Consider the following 23588-nt stretch of genomic DNA (forward strand, 5'->3'; position numbering starts at 1 on the left):
GTACTGCGTTCTGTGAAGTCCAGCCATCTTGGCATTGCCAAACTCCAATCTCTATCTCCTCACCTTGAGAAGTTACTGTGTGGCTCCCCACACATGGGTGATAGCCTGGAAACTGCCACCAGGGAGTAAGCTAGATGATCATAAGAATCACATCATTTTGTTATCTTTCCATGCTGCCTATTTTCCAATGCCTACAAATTAATTATTTGAAACATTTTGTTCAGTTTTCCTGTTTTTTCAGGTGAGGGGATCCATGTTACTCCATCATGGCCAGAAACAGATGTTCTAATTCCATGTATTTTTTGGACAAGTCCCATTTTTAACATTATTTTTCTTTCTTATCTTTACTTTTCCGATTATTTATGATTCTAATGAACACAAGTTTTGTTTTCTAGATAATATTACTTATTTCATCAATTAAATATTTACTATATGAGGGAGAGTCTGAATAAAAAAAAGAAAAAGAAGTTCTATTCTGAGGTTACACCATCATTTATACCAGTTCTTTTCAAATTCCTTAGAACCCATACGTATATATAAAACTAAGAGTGATTAAACTGACTAAACAAATAGAAATTCTTTCTCAGCTCTGTAGGAGTATCTTCAACTTAACATACTGACTTCCTGGCATCTTTATTAAGGAAAATAGGGCATTTAAGAAAATCCTGAGTTAAGTTTTAGAAATGCTGTTATTTTTATTTGAATACATTAGAAGGCTTTGGTATACTATGTTAAAGTTGAACTTAACTAGGAATTGTGACAAAATCCTTTTCGTTGTTGTTTACCATTTCACAATTGTAATATGGTAAAACACTCCATTCTTTTAAAAAACACTTAAGTTGTAAAAGTTAAGGACCTAGTCTACGTAGCATTAATTCTATAGCATCGAGTATAATACCACGCACAATTAGGTGCCCACTATTGCTTTTTGATGAGCAAGATAATGATGACTATCTCAACAAGGTCTATTAATCTCTGTGGAATGAAGAATGCAATATATTTTTTCAGTTTGTATTTTTTTACATTATCCCTTTCTTTCCTTCTCTCCCTTCTTTCCTCTCTCCCTCCTTTCCACCCTCCCTCCCTCTCTCCTTCCTTCCCTTCCCCCTTCCCACAGATTTGCACACATTTAGTCTAGGGAAAAGGAAAATGCATTTTTATCTAACTTTATTATTAACATTTCACATCTTATGTTAGAAAGTTGGCCTATGCTTTGTCTGTTGAAACCATTCGTATAAACTCAGAGCATGCCTTTGTAACGACCCTGTATCATAAGATTAAAAAAAATGAAATATTGTCATAAACTAACATGTAGCAAACAAGCCTAGTAATCCATCAGGAGATATACTAAGAATGAAAGTATTAGAATAATTTCATTTAATTTATGCACTTTAGGAAATGAAACATTTATAGACAACTTTTTCTCATGAAATTTCAGTTATGTCCTTCCCACCCCCACCCCACCTCTCCACTTGTTTCCTTACTTCTATATAGTGCCTATCTTAGCACTCCTGGAACATTTGACAATACGAGGTGTGGTCAAAAAATACTGCGAATGTTTAATTAAAAAACAGTTTTATAGTAAAAGACACATTTCCATTAACTTCTCTCAAAATACTCTCCCTCGCTTCAAACTCACGCATTCCATCATTCTTGCCACTTTCTGAAGCTGGTCTGGAAATCCTCTTTTGTGAGTGTCTTTAGATGCACTGTTGTGGCTGCCTTGATGTCCTGAATTGATTCAAAACATTTACCTTTCATACTTATTTTGTCTTTGGGGAAGAGCCAGAAGTTGCACAGTGCCAGATCGGTGAAAAAGGTGGATGTGAGCACACCATAATATTTTTATTTGACAGAAATTGCCATATACAAGAAGCTATGTGTGACACAGAGTGTTGTCATGATAGAGAATGAAGTAAAGACACTCACGAAAGAGGACTTCGAGAACTGCTTCAGAAAGTGGAGAGAATGATGGGAAAGTGTGTTCGAAACGAGGGGGACTATTTTGAGGGGGATTATTGGCAATGTGTCTTTTACTGTAATAATTTTTTTTTATTTAAACATTCACTGTGTTTTTTTTTTTGTATCATACCTCATATATTATAGTGGTTGAGTTCACAGAATATGGAGCTAGACTCACAAGGTGGGTGATTTTTGGCTCATTATATATATTTCTGTACCTCAGTTTCCTTTACCGTATAAAGTGAGAATATTAAAAATACCTACTTCACAGAATTAGGAAGATTAAATGTTGAAAATTTTGAGATACCCCCTCATGAACTTGTGAACAGTTAAGACCTTATATTAGTATCTCAAAATTAGTAAACTTCCAATAAATACTAGCTATTGTTAGCATCATTAGCATTATAACGATTATCATCAAGAAACTTGACTCTCTTGGGAAGACCCAGCCTGTGTCTTATTGCGTTTTGTGCCCCCAAATAGTAAGCATTCACTAAATAGTTTTACTTTTTTATAAATTGTGGGGTTTTGTTTGCTTGTTTCTTCCATCAGTACACATTTAGCAGGATATTATTTTCCTGGGGAGTCTTAGTCCTGTGGCTTGGTTATCAGCAGCAACAGAGATAACATGAATTTCCCTTGGATCTACAAATATTGTTCAGTCTGAGACTCTGAGTATGTCCTATTGGTGAGTTATATTTCTCTGTTGCCTCTTCCTTTTCCCCGATTCTGAGTATATATTTAAGTGATGATGCATTCATTGCTATCATCTCTAGAAGCAATCGCTGACCTAAGAGGAGAGATGCCATCTCATTACAGAATTGAATGCTCCTTCCCTACGACCCATGGGCTTCCCTCAGCTTTCCCCAGCTTCCCCAGTGTACCACAGTGGATTCTCCCACATTCGGCTGCTCAAGGACTATACGACCTTCAGAGTTCTCTGATAAATAGGAATAACAAATTGCTATTATATACTGAATATCCTACATAGATGAATCCTTAAGAAAACAACTCAAGTACTTATTTTCCAAACATACCAGTTTAGATTCAATAAAAGAAACAAGAGATTACCAGTGAAGAAAGGATTTTTATTCTATAATCCAGTGTGTTAAGACCCTGATCTTAAAAGTGTTTTAAGCTAGATTTTGCTAATATTAAATTATACTAAAATTTAAGATAGCACTACAACTATTTACCCTTTATGCTAAATTTTTGGATCATGTTTTATTTTAAACCATGAGCACAGTCTTCACAGACTACGCAAAACTCTGTTACTTCAGATAATTCTTTGAAATTCCAGGCATACCTTGCAAACTTAACTTTAAAAAGATCCTCCTGATTTCAAGGGCTGACAGATTTATTAGTATATGCAGTAGAAAAATATAGGGGAACAGTTGGAGCACTGTTGAATTAAAGGAGGAGAAACTACATGCCCTGTCCCCCTACCCAAATCACTACAGCAAGTTGTAAATGATGCATTTGAAATGACGAGTCCCTGCCAAATACACAGGAAGTCCCTGCCCAATAAGCCCTGCTCTGTGATCGCTGCAGTGATGTGGTACTGTGTTTCCCCAAAAATAAGACCTAACCGGAAAATAAGCCCTAGCATGATTTTTCAGGATGACATCCCCTGAACACAAGCCCTAATGCGTCTTTTGGAGCAAAAAGTAATATAAGACCTGGTCTTATTTTGGGGGAAACATGGTATTTGCTCATATTTAGTACTTAGGTGAATCCAGGAAACTTCCCCTCACTACAAATCCAAAACAGAAATGTACCAAAATGAAACTGTTTTACTGGGCGCAACTCTCCTCTTTTTGTCCTTTATCCTGGCCACAACATATTTATTATTAGACATATTTATTGACTACTGGAATACTTCAGTGTTGCTGAGGAGTTGATCTATTTTTTTTTTTTTTAAAGGAAGTGTCAAAACACATATACTACACTGAGGATACCAGAAAGTTTCTGCACCAGAGTCAATCAGACCCAGATGTTAACCGTGGTTTTGTCGGAATCCTGGGTTTGACTCTAGCTACATGATTTTTGCACATTTCTTAACTTCTCTGAGCTTCAATCTTTTTCTTTGTGACATGCAGATAATACGCACTCGCCATTTGAAGATTATATGAAATAACATCAGTCATGAAGCTCCTAGCATAATACTTGACAACATTGGTACTTATGAAATTTGGGTCAATTTTTCCCTTTCTTGTCATGATGGAGACACCTGTTCTGACATGGAGAGGAAGCTGCATTTTGAACTGGAGCTCTTAGGTTATAATTGTTCACTTTTTAGTTTATTAGACAATTCATTTGACCTTTCTGAATAGATAATAGCTGATTTTTAATGAAAACAGATATTAAGTTATAGCCTATGAGAAAAATATGCGATAATGTACATTGTAAACTAAAATGTTAAATAAGTTCAAGGTATTATTACACATTAGCATATCTGAATGAAAAATATATACATATATAGTATTCAGGTTTCTATGAATCTGTTCTTCAGGGGCCTGAAGAACTATATTGCTATTTTATTCTAAAATAATACCACGAGAATTTTATTTGGTCAGTTTCTTCAAGGGCATATTTATTGGAAATATCTCATAATAAATGGCAAGGTGTCCTCAGAACGCAGAGGCTATGGATGAGTGTATTGGAACTTGACTCCAGGACATCTGGTTTTACATAAAAATCGAGCTGCAATTTGTCTTGTTCTATCTTGGTTCTCTCGGCTGCTCTAATTAGTTATGGAAGTTGATGTTGAATATCTATGACCTACCAGGCTACCTTTCCCCCTCTGTATATAAGGTGCAAGTCACCTTTGGAAAAATTAAGGCTAACGTCCCACTATATTTCAAATAATAATGAATACTTTTGGACAATTTTAGAACCTTTTCCCAGTAGATAATGTTGAAAGGAAATTCAGGCAGAGGAATTACCCTACACTGCCCTGGATAAGAAGCCACATCAAAGTCCTACGTTCAAATGAAGTCACATTCTTATTCAAATGTATAGCTTTACGTGCATAAAAATTAGATGATCACCAGAAGAAAATCAAGTAATTTTCAAAATCTAATTTAACTCATTTTATAAGACCATGAACCAAAGAAAACGAAGGATGTCCAGGAGAGGAAAAAATATATACCAACCAATAGTAGGTTTCATTTCCTACTAAGGAAAAAAAAAATTAGTGCTCAGTAAGATTTGGAAAGAGAATTGAGGTCAATTCATTTTGATCCTGTGGCAATACTTTGAAGCTTACTTTTTAACTTAGTCAATTTTACACTTGCAGGTGCTATGAAAGGCAGTGTGTGCAGAAAGCAACACCAATGGGAATTGGGGTGTTTCGTTTTCCCCACTGTAGGAATGATTTGGATCTTACTTTTTCTGAAAGCATCTTTAAAGAATTCTTCAAGCTGTCTGGAGAATGCTGGCTTGCAGAATTAAGCAGTAGGTCTGCATGGGTTGCTATCAGAGGTTGTAGTTGATTGATGTTGCTGAGAACTTCTTTTGCTTTGGCTGTGTTTTCAGGTGAATAGTAAATAAACTGGTATCCAGTACTGCAACAACACAGATACAGGTGAGTTAAACATGAGGCAGAAAGAATTTGCAGCCCTTAACATCAGATTGCAAATGATAAACATAACTCTAAATATCACTACTTCCTATGGAACTGTTCCAAGAGATTTTTACGATGTCCTAAGAGGTTTTTGAGTAAAATAACCAAGATATCTTTTAAGAGTTGGTAAAATAAATGCAGTCCTTCCTCAACCACTAGGAATATTCTTTATGATTACATCCATCTAGTGTTAGTCATCAAAGCAGATTAGTATTAATATTAGTTACTAATGAACTTGAGGTCACACAGTGTGGAGCTTTATACGTGGGGGGATTCGAATATAAATCCTGGCTCTGGCACTTACTATCTAGGTGGCTTGGGCAGACTTCTGCTTCCTCATGAGGAAGGTGGGACTAATTATCCAAATAATTCTAAGAGGTGGGTAAGGCTGATGATCATTCATGTGAGGTGCCTAAAAGAGTGCTTAACACAGAGCAAATATTCAATCACTACAACCTATATTTTCTCCCATGATACTTGGAGCAAAGGAGTAAATTTTAATAGCTGAGAATAGGGGATAAGAGAAATCAATGCCAAGTGGCCATATGGGGAATTTTATTGGATAGAAAAAGGACTTTTTCAGCAGAAAAAAATGTCATCATATTATTTTACCACCACCCTTTTTGTTCCTTGTGGTTTTTTCATTTAACTTGTTAAAAAAATCTAAAGTTGATTACTCGTTACAATTACTGACTTTCAGAACCATCATCTAGGAATTGGTCAAGCATGTTATGAGGGTAAGGATTCCACAGAGGGAAACAGTCTTTGGCCAATTTCATTAGGAAAGACCAAGGAGGCATTCTAGCATGGAAAGAATAAAACCGCAAAACACCAAAGTGAAAGAAAAGAGCAGCCACGGGTGGTGCATTCACATGGTTGGTGCAAAGCTTGCTTACATCCCTTTACATCCTACTGTCAAAGCACTTTGCGTAATATGTTGCAACCTGTGTTGAGTATTTATTGAATATTTTCTCCATATTTACCAGCTAAATTATTAAAACTCCCATCATTCCATTTCTTATTTTCAAACAGTAGCATTCACTCAGAAAAATTAACACACAGGAAGCCCTCTCCTTACATCAATGATTTTCAGGGGAAAGTGTCAGTTTCCTCAGAAAGACAATATTCTTACAAACAAATACTGTATATTTCATCTAGCTACCTAGTATTTATTTATTTATGCATAGTGATTAAAAGAAACGTCCTTGGTTGCTTGGGCTGTTCATAAGACAGGACAAGAAGCCAACGATAGGTTTATGAAGAAACACATTGTTTGTCTGCAACACTTAGAATTTGCTCTCAATTTTGTACTCTAGACTTTTAAATGTCAGAAGCTGGCACTGAAAAATAAAACACACGTTAACTACTTATTGTATATTTTAATGAAAATTGAAGTACATGATGAATAATGATGGCGAGAAGGAGAAAGGAAACAATAGCTCCTGCCAATGATCTACGTCTCCTTCTGACTCATCTGTCGCTTTATTCATCTGCTGTTATGCGGGAGTGTGTTAAGACCTTTAACAAAAACCATGAACTGGGATGTCCCCTACTCATCTGTACTCAGACTTGGTACAAAGTTTCATCCACCACAGTCTTCAGTAACTCAAACAACCTTGCAAAGAAGATGATTATTTAAAGATATTGGTGCATCGCCAGGGTGGGGACGCTGCTGGATGCCCAGCAGCTCTGGGGCAGAGTAGGACTTCCTACAGACCTGACACAGAAAGCAGTGAGGAGTAGCGGCTCTGCGATCCCTTTTCACTGATCTGTTCCGCTGTCATTATAATGCTTTCTGGTGTCATTTTATGGGTACTGACAGGCCTCCCACGGCTCAGCTCTTGGAAAGCTAGCGTTCTCAAGGCCATGTGTGGTCTCTCATCTTTCTCTTCACATGACCGTCCTCTCTGAGTATGTCATTCCTGGCCTCTCACACACTTACTCCCATGCATTCTTTGATTTCTGTCACCACTGTCATCCTTCTTTAGTAACATCATGCTTTCCTGGTGGTTCACTGTCACTTTATTCCTGAACATTATCTACTTTCATTATTTTTTTTCTACGTGTTTCTTATTCTTCAAATTCCCTTACAGTCTCTTCTCCATTTGAGTTGAACACATACATTTTCAAGATTTATTTCTCACATGCTCTTTCTTTTTTTCCCAGCCAGTTCAGCTGTGCTCAAATTTTAACAGCCATAAGAGTCACTTGTGGATGGGGACAGGACCTAGGTATTAATTTTTTTAAGAATGCAGATTCCCTGCCAACACCAGGAAATTCGGCTTCTGTAGGTTGTGGTACCTGAAACAAGCATGTAAGGAAATCCTGATGCTGGTGGAAAGTAGAGCACTTTCAGAAATGCCTGTTGTCACTGTTTCGACTGAGATTCCCTCTAAACCCTTGCTCATTCTGCACAATGACTCTGAAAAAAGTTCACTATTCTTATTCTAACTTATCCCAACTTATTCTAATTTTCGTGAATGATTTACAAGGCTCCTTTTGTACTCCATCATTATAGTCGCACAAGATGCTTCGGTTCCCATCTCATTGCCAGCGGTGCCTCCCCTAACCTTTCCCATCATCCTTTCATCTTGTCTCTCCCAGTATACTCCTTACCCTCTTTCTCTCCTCCCCAGTCCATTCTTCAATCACCATCATGGGGCATAAGCATAACTCCTGCCCCCTGCTCCTAAGTCACTCTCTGTTGCAGTGGTGTTATAGAACAGGCATGGGTTCTCCTTATGAAGTCTTTTAAAGATGAGCACCTTGCCTAGTGAGGCTGAAAGATTCATTGTCCACACTAAAAGCCACTGTTGGTGTCCAGGATGAAATAGCATGGTACGGAAAAAAAAAATATCGCCACCACAAAATAATTTTAAGTATACATAAATTCCATCTACCTATTCAGGGCCTTACTCTTTAAACATGTCATATATTTTAACAGTTATAGCTTCTTAAATGGAAGGTTATGAGTATAATTTAATTATCGAGATAAAAAGAATATAGCTAAACTCTATTTAATAGTGGTCTAAAATTTAAACTGAATTTAGACACTTGAGTCAACTATCAATCAGCCTAAACCAGCAGAAGGACAAAATATTTGCTTGGAGGAAAAACATTTCATAGGATATATACAATAGAGCAAATTATAGATAATAAAAATTGAAATTGGTTTCATAATAGTTTTCTATTGATGAAACAATTAAAGTGTATATACGCACATATACACATTTTAATTTAATTTGTATTTATTTAAATTCTTTAATATCAATTAATTAGAATACACACACAAACACACACACCTGCTCATATCTGTGTGTGTGCATGTTGTCACTGGCGTGTCATATTTAGGAGATACAAAAAAGAAATAAAGCACATAGTTAAATAATATTCATATTCATGTACTCTAAATTGCTAAATACAATTAACATACAATCAAAACAATGCTTATATAGTCTTTTTATCTTTGAAACTTCTATTTTTAAAAACATATTAGTTTCATGTTAATTCTAGAATCAGTGTTTCGAACAAGGCTGATTCTGCCATTTATTAGCTCTGTGACCAGGAATGCCAACTAAGAGGGATAAAACCTCAAATTCATTGTGGTTCAACTTGCTCTCAAAGGCAATTTACCTACTGAGTCTGATCACAGTGGCTCCCACAATTCCACTTTTTAGTTTGAAGCCCTTACTTGCAATTTCTTGGCCATTAAACTTATCTCTATATAACCTTAGGTCTATTCTTGTTCTGATAAAGATTTCCCAAGCACTTTTATAGGGCCTTTACATAAACCAAGTCCAGTGTGGTATCACTTCCTGCCATGGCCTATTTACCCCTGAATTCATGTACTCTGATTTCCTTCGCCAACTTCCAAGGGACTGGCTGGTTCTATTTCTCCTAATTTGGCTTCTGGTATTTTCATGCTCACTCCTCTGCGAAGGTGTGATGGAGTTAACACCCAAATCACGTCTTCCAATTCCTCCCATCTAAAGAATTTCTCAACTCCATCCTGGACTTTACCCACTCCTTGCCTAATCAAAGTATAGAGGAAGATAAGGAACAACAATAGAAACCATTCCCAAATATCCTACAAAAGCAAATATTCCCTGGACTGCAAATGGGCGGGCATAGGGACATTTACAGGTGATGGAAATGTCTTAAAGTTGGATTGTGAGGATGACTGCACAACTCTATAAATGTATTAAAAATCACTGAATTGTACACTTAGAAGAGGTCAGTTGTATGGTATGCAAATTACACTACAGATGCAGAGAGTTGAATGGTGGTTGCTAGGAGCTAGGGGGAGGAAAAATGAGGAGATGTTGGTCAAGGGGTACACAGTCTCAGTTATGCAGGATGTGTAAGTTCTGGGGAGCTACAGCATGGTGACTATCGTTAACAACACCATATTGTTGTACATTTGAAATTTGCTAAAGGGTAGATCATAAGTGTTCTCACCACAAAAACAAATAAAAACAAAAAAAGGAAAATGGTAACTATGTGAGATGATAGACAGGCTAATTATTGATTGTGGTGATTATTTCACAATGTATACATATATCAAAACATCAAGTTATACACCTTGAATATATAAAAATGTTATTTGCCAGTTATACCTCAGTAAGGCTGAGGAAAAACAAAAACAAATGTTCCCAGTGGATGAGATTATAGAGCTGGCGATTATGATTCTGTGATACGGGAAAGCAGAGGGATATTTAGGAGCCATTTAAATTTTTGTCCCTGTTAAATCTGATGATATTTTTGTGGAGGGTATCTAATAAAACCAATAATTTACACTGTAGAATTAACTCTAATAACCCAAATCCCACCCCCCTCTTCTTCTCCTTTCTCTCATTTCAATAGCTAATAATTATTGGTCTATGCTATAGGACTAGCATTATGCTAAATTCTTTTCAGGGACAATTTTATTTACTCTTGATAACAATTCCTTAAAGAACAAATATTATTCCATTATACAGATATGGAAATTGAAGTCTGGAAAGGTTAAGTAACTTGGCCTGGATCACACACCTAGTATGGATGGTAGAACCAGGGTTCAAACCCAGGTCTTTATTACGGCACAGTTTGAACTCTTATGTTTTACAACCTCATGAACATGGTATTGACCCATTTTAAATTTGGAAAAGATATGAGAACTAACACAGACAACAACTTTTATTTAGTAACATAATGGTAAATACAGACGATAAATATTGAAATAAAATACAAAGAAGTTCTCATCTTCTCATTAAAACAAAGCTCATTAGAGAAGATGCAGGATTCTATTTTATAACACAGATTAGACTAAAGAAAGAATTTGAAAATCATCTTGCAGTAAATTGCTTCCAGCAACTATTTAATGACTGCTACTTCTTCAATGCATTGAGGAAAGCAAGAGGCCAGAGGCAGCCAGCAAGACAATCAGTGGCTGAGTGTGATGGTACCTGTCCTCTAAATGCCACAGCCTGGGCTGGTGGCAGAGAAGAAAAAGGGGAGAGAATTTTGGCCTCATCTTCTTCCCATAAGACCTTGCAAGCCTAAGGCTCTATATTTTTGATGCGGGCAAATATCCTCGAGACGCCACAGTTGCAAGGCTGCTTACTAATCACTCAGTACCACAGTTCCTTACATTACCGAGAGCTCACAGTCGTTGAAAAGCAGTGCACAAAGGTGTCACCTTGCATCCAACTTTTCCAGGTATTTATAGTTGATTTTTTTTCATATTACCTGGTTTTCCATATTTGCTGGAAGCAGAAAGGTTTTACAAAGACGTTTCTCTTATTCTACAACTAGATAAAAAGGAGATAGAAAACAAAACTATCCTAAAAGAACGAGAACTCTGTATCTATCTGCACACTCTAAGTAAACGTATTACCTTTCCGAAAACATTCACCGATATGTTTAGATTGATGTCTTCTGTATACTTATAATTTCATGTTTACTTTCAGGTACCCATGACATTTTTTTATACATCCCTACATACCTCATAGGTCATCACATACTAATTGAAATGACTACACGGTGTTCTACTCTGGTGATGCAGAATAGTTTGCTTAATCATTCAGGATGTTTCTAATATTTTACTATTATGAATAGAATCTATAAACATTTCTGAAAAATTATTTTTCTTTTATCATTTTTATTGTAGGTATATTCCTAAATAAATGGTTTTCTTCACTTGATATTAGCCAAAAGGCTGAGAAGCAGTTTCAAGTGGTTTTCTTAGGGTGTATTTGATAGAGCTATAGAGAACCAATAAGGCTAAAAATGTTAGAAATATTTTTACTGACTCCGTACAGAGCAATTTTAGGCAGATTAAAATACTAACTGATCTGAGTGCAAATCACCCATCGATTCATGTGTTTTTTTTTTAAGTAGTACAGAAAAACTAATTTACTTTTAAAATTATATTCTCATAAAAGCCGAAAGGAATTGGTTGGAATAACTTTCCAAATTTTCTATCTGGTGAGTAGCAAAATCAATTCCTAGAAAGGTCATCTGTAACTAATATTATTAGTTAATTAGTTACAACCAACATTGTTCATTTATTAAGAGCATGTGTTTTGTGTTGAATATCTACTGATTGCTGGAGGGTAAATGAGTACGGAAGACGAATTTGATAGTGGGGACAGAACTTTTATTTTGTAGCTCTGGCTCCATCATTGTCAGTATGGATGATTCAGTGTTTGGACCTCAGCGTTTTCATTGATCAGGTAAACAGGGGAATTTGTGATCTCAGATTCCCTGTTACTTCTAATAGTTAAAAGATTCTTTACTGAGAAAAAAAGCACAGACTCAACAAACTAGTTTTCTTATTTCCCCAAACTTCTTTTCATATTGAATATAGACAACTGACTCTTTTAATAAGCGATGAAAACAAATGATTTATGTCCTGGACTGCCTTTCCCAGGGGCCTTGGCATTTACCCAGTTATAGAAACCAGAAACCTAAGAATCCTTCAGCCTTACCCAGACTCCCTCAAGCCTTCATCCAGCTGGATTTAAATCCTATAAATATTTCCTAAAAAACTTCTTTAACTCAATAGTCACCATTTGCTCATACCATCACTATTATAATAGTCTAATTGTTTACCCTTCTTTTTTTTTTTTCATTTTCGAAGTCCTTTATTGTAAAGACTATTCTTTCGTCTGATGACAAACACCACCCACATTGTCAGTGCTTATTCTGGACCTCCACGTTGGATAAATTCGATTTCTTCTTGAGATACAAGTTTCCTTCTGTATTTCTGAGGTAATGCTTTTATTATTTCTGCAGTGTCTGGTGGACCCTGATGCATCAGCCAATCTGGTGATTTACTTCCCTTAGAATGCTGTGAAATTGAAGAAGAGTGAGATGGTTGATCTCAAAACTTCTGATACATTGGGCTTAGGATTGTCTCTTCTGTCAGGGAAACTTATTAATGGAGTATGTGGCTTGATTACCTGAACGACACTGCTGGCAGATGCCATCGTGCTGCCCATCATCTGTTTACCCTTCTTAAGTTCTCTCCACACTGTCACTCAAAATGCAATGCAAATCTGATTGTCATGCATGGTCTCTGGTCCCGCTCCCCGCATAAGAACATAGGACATAGGATATGGTAAGGCCGAAAAGGAACACCAACGGAGCGATAGGTAGGGGAGTCATATCACTAAATTCTCGATGGCGGCTGGTCGAGACACAAAAGCAAACATCCACCAGTACCCCAATGAGAGGTCTTTCTGCACTCCAGTCTCACTGGCAGCCGGGTCAGACACAGGAAGTAGGATCAACACGATCTGCAATCCGCTTCTCTGCCAACCAACCAACTCCGAGCATAGCCACGGCAGTTATATCAGTGGCTAATGGCTAACCAGTAATAGCTGATGGCCAGCCAGCCACAGCAGATGGCCATCTGATTACAGCTGATGACCATCTACTTCTCTCTCTCTCATTCTCTCTCTCTCTCTCTCTCTCTCTCTCTCTCTCTCTCTCTCTCTCTCGTCTCTCAGCTGCTCCATGTTTCTAGAGTTTCTGAGCCAAGGTGCAGTGAATGGCACCACTCACTATACCCAGGTGTTCTGCACAGAACCTGGGAGTCTTGATAACTCTGGATTTTTACCTCCCACTCCAAACAAACACACAGAATCCAAACAATTGCCAAGCCCTCCTAAATATCTCCTAACCAATCTTTTTCTCTCCACCTGTGTTGATACCATCTCGGGCCAAGCTATCTGTCTCCTTACAAGCTCATTGCAATAACTACTGATTTTCACAAGAGCCTCATGAGCGGGAAGAGGACAGTGGAATTGTTCAGGCAAGTTCCTATCTAATAAAGATTTTGCAATAACACCATTTTTTTTTTTCATATTACACAAGCCAATTGTGAGATTTTTCCATGACACAGATTTTATACATACATATTTTTTTAAGTTAGTACCTTTACTGTAATCTTGCAAAGAATGAGATACTCTCTAGTTAGCTTCTAAAGTCTGGAAAATAGAGTAGTTTTAATGTTCTGAATATTTGTTTGTAGATGACTTTTTTTCCTGCTGTTTGCTGCCTTTGGAATGATGGATACTAAATATCCAGCAAGCTAATAGAGAGCTTTAAAAAATATGCTGTTTAATCTGAGTACAAACTTCTTCCTTGGATTAAATGCATACTAGTTGAAAAGACATAACTGTGCCATGGTTTAAAATACTTTTTTTTAGTTCAAGGTGAAGGAGAAATGAACTCCTGCTTTATAGAAAATAAGTCGTCAAATCATATTATCTTTTCATATTTAGCTGTTGAAGTAAGCAGAATAAAGGTTTCTTTCTGCAATTTGCTTGTTCCATTTAACACTTTATTTTTTAAATCCTAATCTTCCTGTTGGTTTACTTTTTCTTCTGAGATTATACCTTAATAACTGTGTGAAATTAAAACGTTTAATTATAAAGTCAAATTATCTTCCTAAGAAATAGTGATGTTATACTTAATAAGTCTTTCCTCAAAAATCTCAAGATTTTAACCATTCTTTCTAACAATCTAATCATTTGATAAATCAATCACATTGATAGTGCAAATAAGGAAACTGGAGGCTTTCTAAAACCCCACAATTAAGACTGATTATGTGTTTTATTTTCATACACTATTCTCTTCACTGTCACTATAAATTCTAGGTCATTTAGCAAACTAATTTTCATTTATAATTAAAATTAATTTCTTTAAAATAAAAGATTTAAAGAGTTCTGAACTGTCACAGTATGCACAATGCTTCTTGACTAACCTTCATACCACACTCTGCTTTACAAGCTTTTGGGCAGGTGAATGGAAGCCTATCCCCAGCTTTTCAATGTTTAAGTCACCATTGCATTACTAATATTGAACCAGATTTTAGGTTGGCTATTTTTATAAAAAATATCAACTTGCTCCTTTCAGAACACACAATTTTTTTTTCTTAATGTGAGTAGCAAACAAACACTAAGCTTCTAGTACCTGATAAATGGCTGTTTTTAAAGCCTATAAGAAGACATTTTCAACAAATGCCTATTTCCTAATTTCACAAACATTCCCTATGTTTCTGTTACCTAATTCAGTCACATTGATCTATCTCCTCAGGCAGGGAGGTGATACTCCCATGACAGGCAATCCTTTCACTGCTTTCATTCTCTCCCTCATATACTTATTAGCTCAACAAACACTTATCCAGTTACTTCCTGGGGCTACTGTGGTAAACCAGGTAGACCCAGCCCATACCTCACACTGCACACAGTCTAGAGGGGAAGACAGACCCGTAGGGATGTGTGTACTCTGGAGGCAAAAAGCAGATGTGGACTCCGAGAAGGGCTGTAGGCAGAATTAAAACTGAGGAAGTTCAGTTTGGTTCACTATGGTGGGTGGTGTGAGAGGAAGACATGATGGTGTGAGTTGTGAAACGAAGCTGGAGAAGAAATCAGGGTCAGAGAACATATGAATATATTATGTACCTTGGACTTTATACTCCAGGGAAGAGGCAGCTGAAAGTGTTTGAAATTATGAAATCACTAGATTGGATATGCCTTTTAGAAATATTATTCCAACCAAGGTGAGAAAAATGGTTTGGATGAGAGCCAGCCTGGAGAGAATGATTAAAAGATTTAGTGTAGACATTTAAAAGCTGGTGCTGCTATGGGTTAGGGTTATCCTCAGCCATAATTCATTATTGAAACAAACGATTTCTTAAGAAATAGGGAGGTAGAACTGACACAACTGATTTTTTTTTTTTTTGGAAGTGGAAGCAAGGAGAGAAAAGTTATCAAAATTTTCTAGTGTCTAAATTGAACATCTGGGTGAATGGCTGCGACTTTTGTTAAGAAAAAGAATCCTAAAGAGAAGTGTGAGGGTAAGGGAATGAACGATGACATAAAATGTTGACTCTGAAGTGTTTGGATGATACCATTAATGGGGAGTTTTTTGCTAGATGGTTGTAAATATGTGTCTGGACCCCAAGAGCCATACCTGGGCTTAACACAGAGTGGTATCTAAAGCACTGTGCTCAAGAATATGGGGGCAATTAGGCATCTTACGCACAATTGGTACCACTTTTTTAACGGATAATATGGCAGCATCTCTAAAATGGAACAACCTCAACTAAGAAATTCCGTGTTTAAGAATTTATCAGAAAGAAACACCAATTTTCAGGGACATAAGAATAAGGGTGTGCCTTGCAAACATAGGTGGTTGTAACAAAAAATTAGAAACAATCTAAATGATCATTAATGCTGTACTGATCAGATAATTATTCAACCAATAAAATCCTGCTTAGCTTTTGGAAAAAAATTAGGTCTACATATATTGAAATTAAAAGTTGTCAAAACATTTTTGAGTGAAAATATACTTGTTTCCATAGTTTGCATAAATGATAGCTAACATCTATTAAGCTTTCATTATGTTTCAGGTAGCTTTAGAAAATTTTTGGTGTATATGAAGTTGTTAAATCTTCAGAACAACCCTATGAGGTAAATAATATTATTTCCATGCTACAAATGAGGAAACTAAGGTACAGAGAGGGGAGGTAATTTGACTAAGGTCACAAAGCCAGTAAGTGGCCAAGCCAGGATTTAATCCACACAGGGAGTACAGTCTATGAATTGTCTGAGATAAAAGTTTCTGCCTTGCCCCAAAATGGGGGCCAGAAAAATTAAACTGAGCTATAGGAAAGTCAAGAATATTACATTCCCATGACCTTAGTTTGTGGATTAATAGTCATAACCACTGAAAACTCAAATGGTTGAATATCTAGAAAAAAATTGCTCAGGGAAATATATACAGCTATTCCAACTGGTTTATTCTGGGGAGGAGAATGGAAAGGCAGGCTTTTCACTTGATCTGCTTTTATTCCTTCAATTTGTATGCTACAAGCACATTTTATTTGCGTAGTTTAAAAGGGAATGAAGAAGGAGAAAAGCTGCATTACAAAATCCTTAAGGATCATATGTAACTTAGCCAAAACCCTTCCATTCCTTTGTATCACATTCAGTTCAGTGGTTTGAAAGCCTGAACACCATTTAAACAGTATACCTGAGTCTCAACACGACTGTTTTCCTCTCTCCCTACTCTGAGCTATAGATGTATGAGATAAAACCCACTTATTCTCGAAGATTTGCTGTTGTGTACTTGGAGCTGCATGCAGTGTCGTGCTCACACAGAGACTGGCAGTCGGGTACACAGACTGGCAGACCTAGCTGTGTATTTGCTCAAATATGAACTGAGCTGAGGGCTAAGAGGCTCCGAGGAGAAAATGACTCAAAGGAAGAAAAAAATGTACCTCCAGGGAATCAAATTATAATCTACACAAAGATTTAAATTTCTATTTCCCTGAAAATGACATATTGTTAGCTACTGAACCTAATTTAAAAGAGAGAAAAAAAAAACCCCAGAATGGACAGGGCTTTTATTTATACTTATGCTTATATCCATCAGTCTGAGGGATACTTTTTTTATGTGTGATATAAAGTGTTTTTCAAAAGGAAAGAGAATGTATCTGAATGTGAGTGGAATGTAAATTTTTAGCTATAAGACTGATGTTTTTATACACGAGTTTGGGTGTATGTATTGGGACTTCCAAGGGACCACGAACACAGATATTTTTTAATGGAACACACTCGATTTATATACTTTGAATAATTAGTTGTGTTAAGCTATTTAAAATTTTTGAATTTATAAGAAAAAATAATAAAAGTGTAGATTCTAAGTGGAAAAACAAAGTAGGAGAGACTGAACCAGGACTCCACCAATAACGGTCTTGTTGACGAGGGGGGTCAGGAGTAATTTTAGTCTCTTTCTTTGACTTTTCTACATTACCTTATAAACATATTTGCAAAATTGGAAAATAATCCATAGAGTATTTATTAAAAATATATACCACTGAAAGATCAAACATATTTCTACTAAAAAGATATATGCCATGATCTCAGACTAAACTGCTCTGCCAAGTTTCTGAGAGAAATCTAGAGATCAGCTAGAGATCAGGCTGGAGACAGAGAAAGCCCTCCAAGTAGGAAAAAAAAAAAAAATTGGCTCCCTCAATCAAATTATAGATGCAGTCTCGTTGCTTTCGCTAAATGTATTTGAATCACTCATTCTCTTTCATAAAAAAACAAAACAAAAAACAAATTAAAAAAACTCTTTATTTTTAAGCACGAAAGTGAAGATTTTGAAACAAATATTTTTGTAACTACTTCTTGGTCTGCTCACATGTGACTAGACAGAGTATATAAAGGGAAATATTGAAAATCTCTGACGGTTTTGCTTAGATACGTTAGTGCTATGTTACTAAATACAAATGTTAATTTATGTTTCATCTCCTCCAGCTTGAGCAGTGGTTAGTGATTCTATCAGAAGAATATATTTCAAAGGTTTTGCATCTGGTTCTTCCGTTTGTGGTTTACTGGCTGCCTGCTACACTGCAGGCTACAGAGTGCTCCCTGATGCAATATTTTTCCCTTTTATCTAAGAAGCTTCATATTTATAATAGAGAATAAGGAAATGTAAACTTGTATTTCTCCTTACAACAGTAAAGAAAACATTCCTTGGAGTTTTCGCCCTGTGATTGTGTAACCACTGATCTCATAAAAGGTAAGACTGGTCTGTTCAACTCTGTATGATTGGTTTACTTACCTTCAGAAAATTCCCCTAAGTTCTAGTATAGACTCAAGTTCTTACAGGTTCAAGTACAGCCTAAAATATTTCTATTAGTAAAATTTTAGTTCATTTTCCTTACGTCTTTTCCAAATGGTTTTTCTTTCTGATTTCATTTGAAATTGTGGGGTAGTAAATGTTGATGATTGTCATCTGGAACAGAATGGGGTGGGGGGAGGTGGAAAAAACAGGGTGGATATTGAAGGCAGGCATGTGATCTTAGGATCCTTTGCAGGGAGTCAGTTCTGAGTTTGTTCCAAATGAATAGGCAGATCACAGGGAATTAATATTCCCAAGGAGGAGTTAACACTGTCTCTCATTGGCTATTTTTTTTCCTTTGCGAAGATTCTTGGCTTTCATGAGGTGCCTTTTTATCTTAATGTAAGGGCTATGCTTTGAGGTCATGATCCTACTCAGTGAAAGGTCTGGATGAATTGAAGTCCCTGCTGAAATTTGAAAATGACAAAAGCAGGTAAAACAAGTGTTGTGGTAATTTTCCACTTCCTTTTAAATAATACCAAAAGTAAAAGAATGGATTCATATTTTGAGGAAGAAATTCAGAAACTTTCAAATACTGTCATAGGTAAATCACTGACTCCAGATGTTCAATGTAACAGATGAATACATGGTTATAAACGTCCTGGTCTTTAAATAAAATATACACATAATTAGGGGTTGGATTCTCCTAGAAAAGGCTCATGTTTACAGCATAAAAGCCTCTATGATATGCTCAATTTTATTTGTTTAGATGTTACTCAGGTCCCAATTTTCCCAGATCAAACTTCTTATAGCTTTACTCTCATCTTTCGTTTCATTTTGCAACTGTTTAATGAATTTGAGATTCTTTAAACAAAAATTTCCAGTAGGCGAGTTGTAACACTTTTCTTCATTTCAGTAAATATCCTTTTACAGAGATTTTTCTTTTCTCCTGATACATACCAATTGATGTTCTATACATTTTTCAAATTCAACGCATCTGTGTCACTATTCCTGTTTCTGTTCTCCACACATTCATCTATCTGCTCCTAGAACTATTCACTTACATCTATGTCAGTGGTTCTCAACCCTAGCGATCTATACATTAGTCTCACCCAGGAAGCTTTTAAAACGTACCAAGTCCTGGGCTCCATTCCCAGGACTTTCACTTAATTTGTCTCAGGTGATATCCTGGCACAGATAAAATGTTTTAAAGCTTCAAAGGTGATTCTAATCTGCAGCCAAGGTTGAGAATCCCTGTTCTATATATTGATCTTATTATATTATGAGAACTTGTGAAACTTTATCACTCATGGGAGTTTTCAGTACTTTAAATCAGAGACTATATCTGATTCATCTGTGAATTCCAATGCCTGGTGAATTTGATCTATGGAATGCTTGTATGCTAAGTATTCTGTGGAACACTCCAGAAGATCCACAGTTCAAGAGAACGTCATCTTTTACTCATGGATATCACAAATTGTTATGGAAGTATCGAACAAGAACAAACCTAAAACACCACAATTGTGACCTAATAAGGCTTTAAGAGAAATAAAAATAAAATATTAGGACAGAGAGTCAAATCAACTTGAGAAATCAGGAAGACATAATGGAGAGGGTGGGATCTTAGGATGGACCATGGGAAAATTTTTGAATAGGATTATGTATATGGTTTTGACAGAAAGAAATGAAAATAGTGGGGAGATGACAACAGAAGAATTTCCTGTGAAAGGGAACAGAGTGTGGAAAGGAGAAGAGATGGAAAAGTGTGAAGTCCTTTCAAGAAACAGTTTTACAAGGATCCAGTGAGCACCTACAGGAGAAGGAGGTGATAAAAAGAGACAGCTGATGGGGTGAGATCACAGAAGCTTTGAATGTCCAGTGGATGAGCATGGACTCCTTGATGGTTTCTGAACAGGGGAGTAATGTACTCAGATATTTGGGCTTTAAAAAATCCATCTTCCGTATTAATTATCTTGTAGCTTCTAAAATAAGTTTTGTTGTGATCTGAATTACACTTTGTGAATCCTCTAAGCAAGACTTTCTTATGTTAAAATCCTTTTCATTATGTGGTCAGTGCATTCATCAAACAATAGATTACTAAGGAACAGACACATAAATTACATCCGTTCTCAGATAACAGAATTTCACTGGCTTAGCTGAGAAGAAAATAAATTAAGCTGAAGAAGTACAATGGCTGTGGTAGTCTCCCCAAAAAACAGGCCTAAGAAATTTGGCTATCTTTTGGGGGGGCTGCAAACGAAAACAGAGGAAAAGAAAATTTCCTTCACTGACGTGATTTTCTGCACTGCCAAATGTAAATGTGTAGGTGTAAGTTACTCATTTCATACAGTCATATTACTTCTATATGACTGCTCTTGAACAGCACATGAGATACTTATGGCTCAAAAAGCTTGCATAAAAATGATTTGCATAGTGTGATATCACTTCAGGCATGAAATCTTTGCTTAGATCATCTGTTAACTTGATAGACAGGCTGATACCATGCTTATCTGTGAATTGCTTCAGCAAGCCATGTTTGTCCCATACCATTGCCCTATGGAGAGTTCTTTTAACATCCACACCAACTTATTTTTCTAATTAAAAAAAGTATTGCATTTTATCAATAAAGTTATCAATAAAGCAATAGGATATATAACATATGAAAACCTGAAGCAAATCAATGTTTACAAGTATCAGACACACTTTTCTCTCTATTGTAAATTTGAACCTAGAGCTGTGTGTTTCTCTGTGTGTATATAAATATCCAAGTAGAAAACACTGAAGAATTCAGATATTCATGCAGATACTTAAAACTCAAGGAATTTTACTCAGAGTCTAACCACACAACTTAACATTTGGCTTTGCCAGTAGCATATACTGATATCTTATGAAATTACAGGATTAGGATCCATGTTTCACATACTGATGTGTTATATGCTCAGCTAGAGTCTATATGCCCTGTGAATAGTTTTCAGTCTTCTAATTGTATTATGACCTTTAAAATTTAATTGAGCAAACAAATAGATTAAGTGAATTCTGAACATAGAGACTTCCAGTTCAGACAAAATGGAGTAAACACAATCTATTTTACTTCTGCTAATCACACACCACACACACACACACACACACACACACCCCACACACATTCTAGACAGAACATGTAAGTCATTTATCAGAAGACTCTAAGAAGTAGAGAAAGGAAGGCAGATTGGCTAGGAGTCTCAGTCCTTAATGACAATGAGTTCCATTTTTTTTTTCTTGTCACCTATATATATCCCAACTTGACTGCTAGAGAAGTCCTTAATGCAGCAAAATGCTGGTTAACAATAGTACCCCAGAAAAGGCAAAGGGATAGTAAAAGGGTGCCCTAACAGAACAGAAAACTTTTAATCATATCTGGTTATTCTGGGAGTGAATATCACAAAAACAGCAGTGTCCCTCTCCCACTCAAAGGAGGGTGCATCAGGGGGTCAGTGGGGACACCACCCCTAGTAGAGCTCATGTGCAGAAACCTATATTATACACCCATTCCATTTCAGGAAAGAAGATGGCATCTTTTTCCCCTGAGGTTTGTGACTGAGCTGATTTCCAAACCCCATAAATTCAATAGGAGGTGCCTCTCCCCTCAGAGCCCCTGGTTGGAATTCTGACTTCTACTCCCTGTGGCAACAATAAGGCAACACAACAGCTCTCTGCAGCAGAAGGGTTTGCAGGAAGGATGTGACTACTGAGAATGACCTGAAGGACTTTCTTTGTGGTAATGGATCAATTCTTTCTGATGATTACGGTCATGGTTACTCTAATCTACTACCCCTTTGATACCATTTCGTATAATGATATATCTTCTCAAATCACAAAAAAGAAAATAAATAAAAACCACAACCGCCTAAACATCTGGAAAAATCTGAATAGGGACTGTAGCTGAGTTAATGGTATTGTACCAAACTCAATTTCTTTAAAACAAGACAGAAAAATAAATATGCACTGTTAGCTTATATATTTATATAGCAGTGTATCAGTTATTCAATTTTAACTTCCTTTTAATGATTTGGTCTTGAACATCTGGACATCTAATAACAAATGCTTTATGTGATAGTGTGATAAAACATTAAAAAAAAGTTCTAGTTTTGTTATTCAGATTTTCTAAGACTACTACTGAACCCACTATGACTACAGAATAGTGATTTACCCCTAACTTTCAAAATGTGGGTTCTTGATCTAAGAAGAGTAACTACTTGGAAAAAAAAAGAAAAGTAAAGTTACCCTTCATACCTGGATAAGACTCTATGGTTCAGACGAGTGTAGTCATAGCCAGAGGATATTACAGGATAAACATAATTGGTTGGTACATGGGGGAGAAACTGCTGATGCAATATTTTAAAGTAGGCAGAAACAAACAAACAAAAAATTGAGAGAGTATATCAAAATTATAAATAACAGTCATAGTACTTGGGGTTTTGTGTCATGCCTATTCCCTAAGGAATAGAACATTTTCTCTTTTAATCTCGTCACTTAACTCATAGAATTCTGTACTGATGTCTCTTTTTCAAATGGCACGATTAAGTGACAGGCCAGTGATGAGCCTTGCCTCAGACCACTGTAGGAATCACAAGGAGGGTCAGAGTCATATATTAGAACTCATGATATCCATTAAGTGTCTTTGGCTTTACAGTTACAGTATGTCTGCTGCTAAATCTCTATCTGAACACCATCCCTCTGAATTAGCAATAGGTGATACTAAAACACTACCTATTTTTTAGTAGCTTGGTTTCCAGAAAATATTTTTTGCCAGCACAGTGCTCCTCTATAAGCAGCATATTCAGGCATCTCATCTATTCTAATTTAATTCCGGCTCACGTACTTCTGGGAAATTCAACAA

At 36.3% G+C, this 23588-nt stretch overlaps 1 protein-coding gene and 1 pseudogene across 9 annotated transcripts in view; both read right to left on the reverse strand.

Annotated features, from left to right (window-relative positions):
• Positions 1 to 23588, reverse strand: part of INPP4B (inositol polyphosphate-4-phosphatase type II B) — a 613177-nt gene that overhangs the window by 94781 nt on the left and 494808 nt on the right. For all 9 annotated transcript variants that reach the window (XM_033135157.1, XM_033135154.1, XM_033135152.1 and 6 more), the window contains one exon: positions 5351 to 5528. In XM_033135157.1, coding sequence (XP_032991048.1) covers positions 5351 to 5528 — 178 coding nt within the window. The remainder of the gene's footprint in view (positions 1 to 5350; positions 5529 to 23588) is intronic.
• Positions 12768 to 13071, reverse strand: LOC117038289 (28S ribosomal protein S36, mitochondrial-like; annotated as a pseudogene).

This window comes from Rhinolophus ferrumequinum, chromosome 18, assembly GCF_004115265.2.
Source record: "Rhinolophus ferrumequinum isolate MPI-CBG mRhiFer1 chromosome 18, mRhiFer1_v1.p, whole genome shotgun sequence".
NCBI classification, from domain to species: domain Eukaryota; kingdom Metazoa; phylum Chordata; class Mammalia; order Chiroptera; family Rhinolophidae; genus Rhinolophus; species Rhinolophus ferrumequinum.